General features: G+C 39.8%; 1 protein-coding gene and 1 pseudogene across 1 annotated transcript; both read right to left on the minus strand.

The window, feature by feature from the left end:
* Positions 1–6,129: 6,129 nt before the first annotated feature.
* LOC146683702 (uncharacterized) lies at positions 6,130–8,514 on the minus strand (annotated as a pseudogene).
* On the minus strand, positions 8,513–11,450 carry LOC146683703 (uncharacterized). Its single transcript, XM_085445568.1, is given in 9 exon segments — positions 8,513–8,906; positions 8,908–9,747; positions 9,851–10,354; positions 10,356–10,538; positions 10,540–10,717; positions 10,787–10,907; positions 10,909–11,080; positions 11,082–11,264; positions 11,266–11,450. Coding segments are annotated over 9 exon segments (2,760 nt in total).
* Positions 11,451–13,159: the final 1,709 nt, after the last annotated feature.

A 13,159-nucleotide genomic window follows, 5' to 3' on the forward strand; every position in this document is an offset into this window, starting at 1 on the left:
GTCATCATTCATGGCAGTTCTTCTAATGATATTGTCCATTTCTGGTGGAAAAATAAAATAAGTTTAATTAGTAGCTATTAATTAATTCACATGAACTTGTTTTGGTTTCCCCCCCAATACAATTTAAATTTGAACAAACTCGGGCCAAAAGAAATGCCTAAACTTTCATATGGTGGCTCTGGGCTATACTTTATATATGGCCCAGGGCAAATTTAGCTTTTAATTCATTCTATCAATATCTATCTATCGATATATAAAAAATGTTTTTCAAAATGACTGAAATACTCGCATACCAGATAAATTGCAGATGAATAAACACTTCAAAAAAGTACAGAATGCCATTTTAAGAACATTTATTGTGAAAAAAAAAAAAATTACATTACAAGACTTTAACTTTTTTCAAACAATGTAACACAATTCTTAAATAACAAATACAAATGAAGATAAATGCACAAACAGTTCTGAATAAAATGCAAGTAAAATATCAGTAAAACACAAAATTCTAAATGGTTTAAAATAAAGTTCAAATAAATAAACATTACAATTCTCCCTGCTGTCCTGATTACTTATTTATATTGCACAAAAATAATATTTGAATTAAACCCTTCAAGTTTAACAGGTTCCTTTTCTGTTAAATATAGCACAACAAATTTCAAACTTGCGATATGTAGTGCAAATACAAACACAACATCAGTGTTTATGGTCCTTGCGTGCAGTGATTAAACTTTCTTGCACATCAGAGGTTGTGACTGAATATCTGCTGTTGCTTTTGTCAAGATGAACTCTCTTCAGTCATCACCTATATACGATGATCTGAACCTCGGGTCGACAAAGGAGGCCATATCCAGGAGGTCATCAGCTGCAGAGTCTGTGTACTTCTCATTTAAATACTTGAGGATGGCTCTCTTCATGTCCTTCGTCAGGTCTGTGTCTTCATCAGCTAGAGGAAGAACTGCATTATTTAAAAGGTGGTGCACAGGTTTGACATACGACACATTCACATACTCATCTCCCGACAGAGCATCTGTGAACTCCATCAGGGGGAGAAGTGTCTTGTTCACAGATTCCAACACATCAATGTCCTGCCAAGTTGGTACCAGGTGCCTGGTTTTTCTGTCTGCTTTCAGGACCTGAAAGTAGAGGGGGCTTATGTGCGTGCGAAGCCTCGAGAAATGAACCTTTTCATGAAGCAACTACAGGGTGGGCCATTTATATGGATACACCGTAATAAAATGGGAATGGTTGGTGATCCGCTCCTCACGTGTTAATCTCTTCGACATGTCAATGGCTGTGAATAAAGAGAAACTTGTAAATAACTCATGAAAGAATAAAGTTACGTTGAAACCAAGCACACCATTGTTTTTCTTGTGACATTACCAATAAGTTTGATGTGTCACATGGCCCTCTTCCTATTGAAAAAAACAAAAGTTGTATCCAAGATGGCTGACTTCTAAATGGCCACCATGGTCACCACCCATCTTGAGGAGTTTGCCCCCTCACATATACTAATGTGCCACAAACAGGACTTTAATATCAGCAACCATTCCCATTTTATTAGGGTGTATCCATATAAATGGCCCACCCTGTATATATCCCTACCACATGCTTCAAATTATACCGCGATATAGATTTTAGGCCATATCGCCCAGCTCTAATATGAACTGTATATTCCTAACCCCTGTATTTATTTTAATGCCTTGTGGCAGCTTTTGAACATCGGTGGCATCTATTAATGTCAAATCTATCCATAAATAAACTGCATTTACATTTAACCAACATTTCTGTTTAACACTTTATTCCCCATTTAACACTTTAAATGATAATAATAATAATAAAGTAAAAAATAGTAACAATAGTATTTGTTTTGTTAAAAATGGTTGTGAAAGTCCAAAGCCATAAACCAGTTTAGTGGCCTTTTAAAAGGTTAAAGTCCAGGTTGGCTTTGTAGTTGAAAATAAAGTGGTTTAGATTGTCCTTCTGAACCAATACGTTAAATTCCACAGTTGATTCATCAGAAACATTTTTGGTGGTCTGTGTTAAATATCAACACTGCCACATGCTTTATCTGGTCATTGTGCCTTTTAGAAACTGAAGATATTGAAAGGTAGCTTTTAACAAGTTTTACTGTTTGTTTATTGGGACTTTGTCTTTCTTGGAGTATATTAATATTTGATTCATTTTGTTTTAGTTTATTCTGGCCTCCTCTTTACAACTTTGTATGTTCTTGTAAAATTGCTGTCTCCATGTTTAGGATTATAATCCACTGTCTCTTGTGCCTTGCTGTTGGTCCTGCCTCCTTTGTCATAATTAGTTTCAGCTGTGACTTGTTACCTTATGTTTCCACTCTCCCTGATTATCTCCTGCATGTATTTAAAGCCTCCGTTTGTAATGCTTCTTTGTCTTGTCACACTGTGTACGCTGTCTGGTCGTGTTGCTTTACTTTATATCAGTTTAATGGCTAAGAGTCTGTTCTTACTTGTCCCCTGCTAAGTTTATGCTTTTTGCCTTCTTTTTGGCCTCTCTGCATCCTTGTATTCCGGTCCCAACTAAACTTCACATCTTATGATCCATGAAGGAGACTGTGTGTATATGTGGCAAATAAGCACATAACTTAATTCAGACAGAGCATACAAAGAACAAATTGCGATATTAAAAAAAGGTTGCCGTAAATCATGAAATGTAGCTGAAACAAAAGAACTTCAATAAAACTCAAACAACTAGTGATGCGCGAATCATGAATGAATCGTTCAATACTGGAGAATCACTTGAATCATGATTTACAAGCCCAACTGACTCACTGACTCATCCCTGTTGCTGTTAGCAGCAATGTATCTAGCTTATAATTAAAATTGTGGAGAAAAAACACAACATCCAGTATCTTAACAAAAAAAAACCTCAGCTCTGAACTGGAAGAAAAAACCCTGAGTAGAAGCTCACATCAAGACAATACCTCCTCGGTTCACAGTAGCATCGCTCTGCTAACATGCTAACAGCACATTTGAGCTAGAGGTCTGCATTCCCGCGGCTGTCCCGGGACCCGACCAGATTTCTTGCGGCGCGGGAATAAATTTCCAAATAAAATGCGGTAGCGGTCGGTAACTCTGGTGTAATTTGAACGGGAGCGCGCGGTCTGAAAATATAGCGTGCCCGACATTTTTTCGGAACAGCATATCTGTGATTTCCTCATTCTAATTGAGCACTGGTACAGCCAGTGCTCACGCCTGTTACACGCACTGAGCGCATGGATCAGTGCTTTTTGCATGTGCATTTTACTTGCACAGTCTGTGACTCTGTGCGCGCATCACCTGCATCAGAGCGCGCTTTACCAACATGGCAGAGCAAACTGAAGATGCAATTTCCTTGAAGGACGTTCAGCTGGGATTAGACAACGGTCAGTTTACTTTAAGGAAACCCACATCAGGCAAGTCTGATGTATGGGAGTCTTTTTCATGCGTCATAGACGCAAATGGAAAAAAATTACCCTTTGTACAATGCGATAAATGCCTCAAAGTTTTACCCTTTTGCAGTCACAAGACTGGAACCTCAGGTTTAAGGCGGCACTCATGTCCCATCACAAAGGGGCAAACAAAACTGGCATTTACTAAATCTTTGCTGGTGCCAGAGAAGTTTAAAAAAGAAACCAGAGACAAATGTGTTCAGTTTGTTTGCCAAGACATTCGACCGTATGATACCATCTCTGGAAAAGGCTTCACACAGCTGGCCCAACATTTGGTCGACACAGCAGCAAGAATAGGAAAATTCGATGTCTGTGAGATACTACCACACCCCACAACGGTGTCAAGAAATGTTGAAATGAGGGCTCAGAGTCTACGTAAACATGTTGTGGAGGAAATCACTGCAACAATATCGAAGTTTGGATGCGCTGTTACAGCAGACATATGGACAGAAACATATCGAAAAACGTCCTTTTTGTCTGCAACCATCCATTACGTTAATGAGCAATCTGCGCTACATTCAAGAGTGCTTTTTGCTGCCCCTTTTGACCCAAGCACCTCAAAGACAGGTGAAAACATTCGAAGGCACCTGCTGCAGAATCTCAGAGTGTTTGGCATTGATGCGACAGACATGGGCAAAAAGATTATTTTTGTCACAGATCGTGGAGCCAACATGATCAGTGCCTTACGAGAATACACGAGGCTAAACTGCACAGCGCACATACTAAACGTGACTCTCTCCAGTGCGTTTGGTCCTGCCATAATCGAAAAGTCTCCAGAGATCGCTAGCCTTCTGACTGATGTTAAAAAGTTGGTTACATATTTCAAACACTCAGGACAGCAGGGCAAGCTTAAAAAGTCACTGAAACAATCCATAGAGACACGATGGAACTCTAACTTTGACATGTTAAATTCTGTCTTGGAACAGTACGAAGACATTGCATCTGTGCTGACTGAGAGCAATAATTATGACAAGATCGGACGCATTAGCATCAGTACTCTTAAGTTACTAGTATCATTCCTAAAACCCTTCAAAGAGGCAACTGACGACTTGGAAACTGATAACACAGCTCCCAGTGCCTCACTTGTTCTTCCGTGGTCTGTGCGATTAATTGAGCACTGTACATCAGCCACAAAAGACCTTCTGCTCTCTGAAATTGCAACCGTCTGTGTAACACGGCTGAAAGAATTACTGTCAGCAGACAGCACTTCATCCCATTCTGTTCACATGCTTTATAAAATAGCAACCTTTCTGACACCAAATCTGCGAGGTCTGAGAATGTTAGATGAAAGAGGGCGACAGAATGTGATACAGGGAGTCAAGGAGATGATCGAAGATTTAAAGTTTGATCATGCACATGATGAGGATGTTGAACCAACACCTGCCAAAAGGCCTACTGTTCTTCATAAATTTTCAGATTGGGAGGAAGAGGAAGAATCATGTGGATCAAAATCACTAGATGTTCAGATTCAGGAGTACAGGACCATGAAACTTGAATTATCAAGTCAACAAAACATTTTGCAGTGGTGGAATTCCAACAGTTCCCAGTTCCCTGCCCTGAGCAACCTTGCAAGATTTGTCCTCTGCATCCCGGCAACGAGTGCACCTTCCGAGAGAGCATTCAGCCTTTGTGGTCGGATTTTGGAGGAGAGACGTTCAGTACTGAAACCCTCATCAGTCAGTGACATTCTTTTCCTGCATGGAAATTTAAAATAATTTGGATTTTTTAAGTAAGTTTCGTTCATTTGATTAATAGTTTATAATTTTGAGATGTCGTTTATTGTTGTATTTATATATGCATATTTTCTTTTGTAGGAGAGACCTTGAATTCGACATTGGGACATTTTTTCGTTAAACTGATAGTTTAAACAACCATTTAATTTCGCAGTGGCCAACTATTTTGTTCTTTTGTTTACAATTTTAAGTGACTTTTTTTTTTCGCGACACTTTCCCTACTGTGTTGACAGAAAAATGTTACGTTTGTATTTTACATAAAAATAACAAGTAGGCCACAATGCTGTATTCGTTTTTATTTATTTTATTTTTGCAACACGTTTTCCATGTTAAAAGATAAATGTTGCATGTTGACAGATAAATGCATCTTGTTTAAGAAAAATAAATACAATCATTGCACAACCTGCAGTTTTATCTGTTATCTCTATTTTTTGGTGGTACCCCATTTAAATGTGAGATTTTGGAAACCAGATCTAAATTTAGCGGGAACGGTCGGGTCGGGTAGAAAATTATTCTAAGCGGGCAGCGGGTGAACAAAGACTGAATATACAGCGGGAGCGGTCGGGTGCGGTACAAAACCTTGCGGGAGCGGGCGGGAGCGGGACTAAAAAAACATTCCCGCGCAGACCTCTAATTTGAGCTACTCACCCCCTCCCTTCCCTGTGCTGAATCATAGAGCGAACGAATCACTCGCTCACCCCCTCCCTCCTGGCTCACAGCTGCTTCTTCTTGGTTGGCAACCAATGTTAAGGCGCATTGCCGCCCGCTGGCTCACAGCTCAGTGGACATTTTGATGAGAAAATATATATTTGACACATTTAAGGAAAATATTAATAAAATAAAAATAAACAAAATAAATGTTTATTAAGCAATTTTGATAGGAAACTGCTTAATTAGGGCCCGAGCACTGAGAGTGCGAAGGCCCTATTGTATCTGCTCCGTTTCTTATTATTAATCAGGCAAAACAAGGGCCTTTTTGGGGGCCTAAACATGCTCAAAAACTCGTGAAATTTTGCACACATGCCAGGTCTGGTGAAAAATTTTGTATTTTCATGGTTTTACATATGAGCATGTGAAACTGGCTCTGTAGCACCACCTATGCCTTGTTAAAAGCAGCCCTACGAACACATATTTTGAGCTACATGTATAAAATCTGGCACACATGTGTATCATGGCAAGATGAACAAAAAAGTCAGTGGGCCCATTGATGCAAACCCAACAGGAAGTCCATAATTTAGTAGTGAAGGTGACATTTTGGCTCTAATTTTGCCATTTCCATGCCACGAACTTTTTCGAACTCCTCCTTGGGATTTGGTCGTATAAGCTTCATCTTTGGTCAGTGTCAACTACACACCTGGGCCATGTTAAATTGTGGAGCTTTTGAGTTTTCGCGATACAGTGAGGCCGTGGCGCCACCGCCATCAATTTTCCTACGACATATAAATGTTCGACTGGATGGTGGCCTGGGAAAATTAAACCGGCAAACTGTGTTCTTTTTTTTTTTTTTTTTTTTTTTGCAAGTTTTAGAATGCCGCTTTGAATGCTGTTGTACAAATGAGACAATGTCCAATAAAGTTTCATCTTGTGAAGGCAATTCACATGTTACATATTCATCAATAAACTGAATCACCTCTTCATCTGTATTTTTATCAGTCTGCGGAACATTCTCAATCCAAAACAGACAGTGCACATGAGGTGAACCTTGCTGTTGAAATTCTACTCTGTAAAAGTAATCCTTAATCTTACCAATCAGATGCAATGGAGACATGAGTACCTCCTTCAGAAAACAATGCCACCAAAAGTCAAACATCCTTGCTGCAGTCACAAGATTTCGACGCAGCAAATCATACCTGTCTGCCCACTCTAACTGTTCAACTGTTTCTGTTCTACCTTGCTGATTCAAAATACTATAAAGAAGATTTGTCCATCGCATGTCAGCTGACGAAAATGAACAAAACCAAGTGGGGATACCAAGCTGACAAACACAAGCTAAGAGGTCACGCTGTGCTGCCTGCCAAAAAGCTGGAGTACCTCTAATAGGCTTAAGAAAACGGTACCCATCATCAAACTCCAACAACCTCTTCAAAGACTCTTCATCTTTCAATAACTCATGGCTAACGTTCTGATATGTACAATCACCTTTTCCTTGTCGCAATGCTTTTGAAACATTTGAGATAACCTGTTAAATCTCAGACATATACTGAGCAAAAAAAGATATATTCGACATTTTGTGCAAACCTGCCCATCAGCATGTAAAATTCGGTTATTAAAACAACGGGACAATGTCAAACGCTTCTCTCCGTTTTCATGATACGTATTCACCCCCTTTGGAAACAACACTGGGAAACATTTGGCTTCATTTGCATGATCAGAAAGTAATTTTACAGGATTATTCCCTTCTGCTGGAGCTAGATTTAATATGTTAGTAAAATATTGATCTAGTGCTTCCTGTCCAATATCAACAGGCATGAGACATGTGTCCTGAAACATACAGTGCTGCTGTCTGTGATGCAAAAGCTCATCATCAACATTTGAAGATGCAACACTGCTTACAGCATTTTTATTGCTCTCCTCTTCCAGAGCTTCATCTTGTTGCATACAAAAGTGATTTTGCCAACTTTCATTGAATTCTACATCTTTATAATGCACATTTGACTCTTTTAAATATTGCAAAGCCTGTCTTATGTGGATAGTGTCAACAAACTGGTATTGATAATGGCCTTTGTAAGCCAACTTGTGCTTTAGTTTTACTGGTAATAAAGAGCCTTCCATGCTAGAACGGGGTAAGACATTGGTTTCTACAATGTTTGCTGGAACACATGTCACTGGTCCATGTACTCCATTTTGTCCACCCTTAGGTAAGACTAGCATTTTCATAAATGGTATATGTAAAGCTATTAAATGTTGTTCTAAGCTATTTAAACATGCCAATTCAGGTGGAATTGGCTGCACTTCTAAATTATTTTTTACAGACTCTGGAGGCACTTCATTTTTAATTTTATAATGGCATGTATAACAGATCCACAGTTTAGCTTCAGCTGTGTCCAACCAGTGACATGGATTTACACAATCTTTATTACATTTGTGTAAATAGTCTTCAGTTATACATTTTTCTGCAATCAGTGCTGCAGTTTTAGTTTTGTTATAATAGCTTTTTTGACAATGTAACACCTGATGTCTAAATAACAACCTATGGCAGACACAGCAAACAAAATCTGGTCCATCTTTTACTTTAAAAAAATTTGTCATCACAAAATCAGACTGCTCTGCCTTTTCTTTCATTTGCTGCCTTTTTAATTTGACACCAGCAATAACACGCATCTTATGTTGTTATATCAACATCTTGCACACAAATTACTGGCTCAAAATGACCATTTTGACACATTAAATATATCCCTTCATTTATGACAACAGTACTCGTGCAGCTGTACATTTTCCATTTGTCACCATTAAATATAAATATGTCCAATCCACAAGCATTTGCTGCAGCCTGAAATTCTGTGTCAGTAGCAGAATGTCCAACATACTTTATCTTTGACTTTAAAACATACTCTGATATTGAAGCATAACCTTTTCCCACAAACTTCATGTACTTTTCACCATTATTCTCTATGTACTTTACAACAGCAAGCCTTATCTTCTTATGACTCTTCTGAGAACCATTGATTATTTGAGATAAAGCCCTGAAGAAACTATTTCCATCCTCTACAACCTTATGTTTTACAAACAACACCTAAAGGACCATACACAGAATGAACGTTTTTATCCTGCTTCTCAAATTCAACATTAAATTTGCAGCATAAAGTATGTGCAACTCCATTAGAAAGAGGACTAAAGCTAATCTTTCCCTGACCTTCATCATTCAAAACCTCAAGATCAGCATCTGTATCTAGTACTACTGCATCTGCACAAAATGTGTGATCCTGTGTTTTCTCAAAAGTACTTTTATCCTTACTCTAAGACCTAGTGCTGTATCCTCCAATAACAGATGGACTGGTTTTGCAGTAGCCATAACAGGTCTGCAGTTCAGGCTTATAAACACAAACCACCGTCTCATAATGATTCCCATGACGATTTTCTAAATATATTCCCTTTACTGACAAAAGCTTGCCATTGCAGCTGTATTTTAGCCAACGGTCATCATAGAATGTAAATACATCAACTCCTAAACTGTTTGCAGTTGCTTGGATTTCAACTTCTGTAGCCCAGCTGTTAACATTTCTCATTTTAGATTTCTGAATGTAGTTTGCAACTGATGAATACTCTGTTCTTAAAATATTTCTATATATTGCAGCATTCCTCTCCAACTCTTTCACAATGGCAAATCTTATCTTGCGATGGTGCTTTTGTGTGCCAGTCACAACCTGAGAAATAGCTCTGAAGAAACAGTTCCCATCTGCCACTATGCTTTCATTTTTGCATGGAACACCTAACAAACCAACACATGTAGATGCTGTTACACTAATTTTTTCAAACTCCACATTAAACTGTGTGCACAAAGCCTGACAAACCAACTCAGAAATGGGACTAAACACCAGCTTGTTGTTTGTCACTTCACTAACCTGAGACACATCATACTGTTAACTTTTTTGCTTCACTGTGACCCACTGAAATCTTGCGCTTTCTTGTTGCATCATTACACAATAAACCTAAATCATACTCAGAACTAGTCATGGTCTTACCAGAAGCTTTGCAACTCTCTGCCTCTATTAAAGACTCCACAATGCCAACACCACTGATGTCTGGTTCATCTTGGGTTGAATCAAAACTTGATTCAGGTGTAAAGGTTTTGCTAGTTTCTTCACAACTGTCTTTGGGTCTGGCACTTTCTGACGCCACAAGGTACCTAACACAAACACCAGCTACTTCAAAAGGCTTTTGCTTCTGACTCAGGCCAGTTGCCAGCCGGCAGATGTGTCCGAACACATCTTCAAGAGACCTGAAGCACAAAACAACACTTCTTCCCTGCTCACTCACCAAACCCACAGCACTGTGTGCATGAGAATCAACTACTGCATATTGTCCATTCTCAGAAATGACTGCACATGTACTCCCACACAATGTCAGAAGACATGTATCATACATGGCACAAATCTTTTGCAGTCCACTCTGCAGGGTAGTGTAGACACCATTCTCAATGAGTTCCCCATCAAGCACATCAACAATCTCCATACTTAAACTCAAAGTTTTGCCCATCAATACAATAACTTTTAGGCAAATCGGGGACACACAACACACTGGATGAAGTGCTTATCATGTTGCAGTCTCTCAAATTGATGTACAAAAGGTCACCTAAAACTACAACTCTGTCAAGATCTTTTGTCTCCCATGAAAGGACGCTATCAACTTTGTTTTGCCAGGCTAACCAGACTTATAGCCATACACTGAACTCCTCCATATTTAAATTGATCATCAGCCTGGGGAAATGATCCTCTCACACTCTTTATAACGCAACTTCTATCCTCTGCTCCAACTCCTGTGACAGCATTAACAGTTTCAAGGTTGACAGAAGTGTTATCAAGTTTAGCTGTAATATTCGTATCAACATGCCTGTCCACAAACACTGCACTACTCTCCACGTCAACATCAGCTTGACCTGCCTGCACAGAAATGCTGCTAACAGCATACCATTGTGCATCTAAAGACTTCTGTAGATTTCTGATGTAAAGCATCAGGTCGTCAAGGCATGTGTTTGGCACAGCTGTGGCTGTTTTTAATCTCAGATGCCAGCCCAGCTGCATTACGTGTGCCACAATCAACATCAACAAAATAATTCATGTGATTAATGATGACACTAACTGCAGTGTGAAGATCCAACAGACACATGCCATCCCTCAGATGTTCCTGCTTTCCATACAACACAGCCTCCCCTTCCGACAGCCCAAAATCTGTAAACTGGCGGGCCAATATCGACTTTCCATTTTTGACCAAACACAGTGTGCTCTCCTATCAGCCTGTAAACCCTATGCTTGCTGCCACTGTCCTGTCTTGCCATAGCTATATACCTAACTAACTGGCACCCCTCTACACATATATCATCAACATCCTCCCATTTCCATGTACACACTGGAGCTATGCTTGATTGCAGCCACAACACTGCGGGCAATTGAGGCATTCACATCTGAAGTGAATGGTGCACCTTGAACAGCAGTCCCAGCAACAATGGATGCTTGCAACTTCTCTGCACAAATGCAAACATTTGGGTTAGCATTGGACTTACCAGAGGCGATTCTTGGTGTGCGCCGACTGTAAGCCAACATTCACTGTTTATACCATCCAAACAATACACTAAGACTTACCATCACGTGCAAATATAATAGAAGCTTGCAATGCATCCAGCTCCTGGGCAGTGTTATTCAGCACTTCTTTTTTGACATCCAGCTGTTCTTTTAAAACAAACCTTTCTTTCAGCTGCACGCCTGAGCCGCACCTGCCGAACCAAGAGGTCCATTGCCTTTGCATGAACTTGAAGGCACCTTGTATACAGATCATCTCTGCTCACCCCTGGGTCCAATCAGGCATACTGAAATTACAAAATATTTTGGATTATAACAAAGAAAACAGTTATTCGCTTCAATTGATGCTGCCGCTATAATTTAATGTTTATAGTGCCAGATCACAACAACAGCTGCATAAAAGTCTACAGCTTAACAGTGACTGCAAGCAAGCAAGCAAGCGAAACCCTAAACACAGCATCCTGCCCAGCTCTGTAACAGGTAATGTAGCGTAAAAACAGATTTTTCTACACTAAATACAATTTAAATATTTGTTAATTACAGTTTATAGTTGAAATTCTTGACGTAACGCTTCAACTTCGGGATCATTAATCCCAGCAAACTTTGTTGGGGAAGCATATGCCATTCTTGTCACGGCTGGGGCGGCAGTTGTGTGGAGCTGAGGAAGGAGGATCCAAAAGCAGACAGTGGCGGAGGTGCAAGTGGGTTTTATTTACAGTGCACAATAACCACGGTGTGGGCAGAACTGAACATAAACCTAAACTGGAAAAGCTAATACAAAAGGAGGACGAGGAGCGAGGAGCAGAGAGACTCAGAGAAACACGGAATAACATTAAACACACGGCAGATACACAGACGACACGACGAGAAGCACAGGCAGACACAAATACACACACCAGGTAATCAGGAAATGGCACACAGGAGGGGACACAGCTGGAACTAATGGGCATAGCGAGACACAGACCTACAAAGTAAAACAGGAAACACACAGACTGCTTTACAACACAAAAGTCGGGGACCTGTACAGAGCACAGAGGGAGACACAGGTAGGGAAAATAAACACGACAACCAAATCCCAAGAACTAATACAAAATCAGAATAAACTAGAAAATAATAATCATGAACTCAAAGCGCTGGGTCACCGACCCAGGACCATGACAATTCTCTATTTATGATAAAGTATGTAGATCTAAAAGACCCGCTCTGATGAAGCTGTCAATCTGGATGCTATATTCATTAACGGACGATTTTCGGTTAGATTTATTCGTCCTGATTTATTCCACATCTAGATTTGACAGGGCCGTCTCTTTCTCCTGACTCTCCTGTTCCAGCTGCATCTCCAGACTGGACACTTTGCCTGAAAGTTCTTGCAGATTCGTCCTGAATGGTCCTAAAGGCCAACTAGCCGAATTACATCCCTTTAGTCAATCTAGCCCTCTCCTCAATGTGGCAGCATCCTCCTTTAATAATACAACCACACGTTTCCATGACTAATTCTTTCAATGGCAGCAATGTTAGTTTCAACTATGCTGCCTCAATTAAGGTATCACTTTATTAATCTATTAGAATAAAGGGGATCTGTGTGGTACCATGGGATATTACTCATATTTGGACATTTCTCATCATCTCCCCTATAGTTTGTCTGTTTAGACTGTGATTTACCTTGATTGTGTCATATATCTTCCCGTGTGGTGGAGGCGTCTATGTTTAACCAGGCCAGATACAAAAACAAG

This window comes from Copadichromis virginalis, linkage group LG22 (genome assembly GCF_057382275.1).
Source record: "Copadichromis virginalis isolate Kocher_CV1m ecotype Utaka linkage group LG22, C_Virginalis_male_GT1.1, whole genome shotgun sequence".
In the NCBI taxonomy this organism is placed as follows: domain Eukaryota; kingdom Metazoa; phylum Chordata; class Actinopteri; order Cichliformes; family Cichlidae; genus Copadichromis; species Copadichromis virginalis.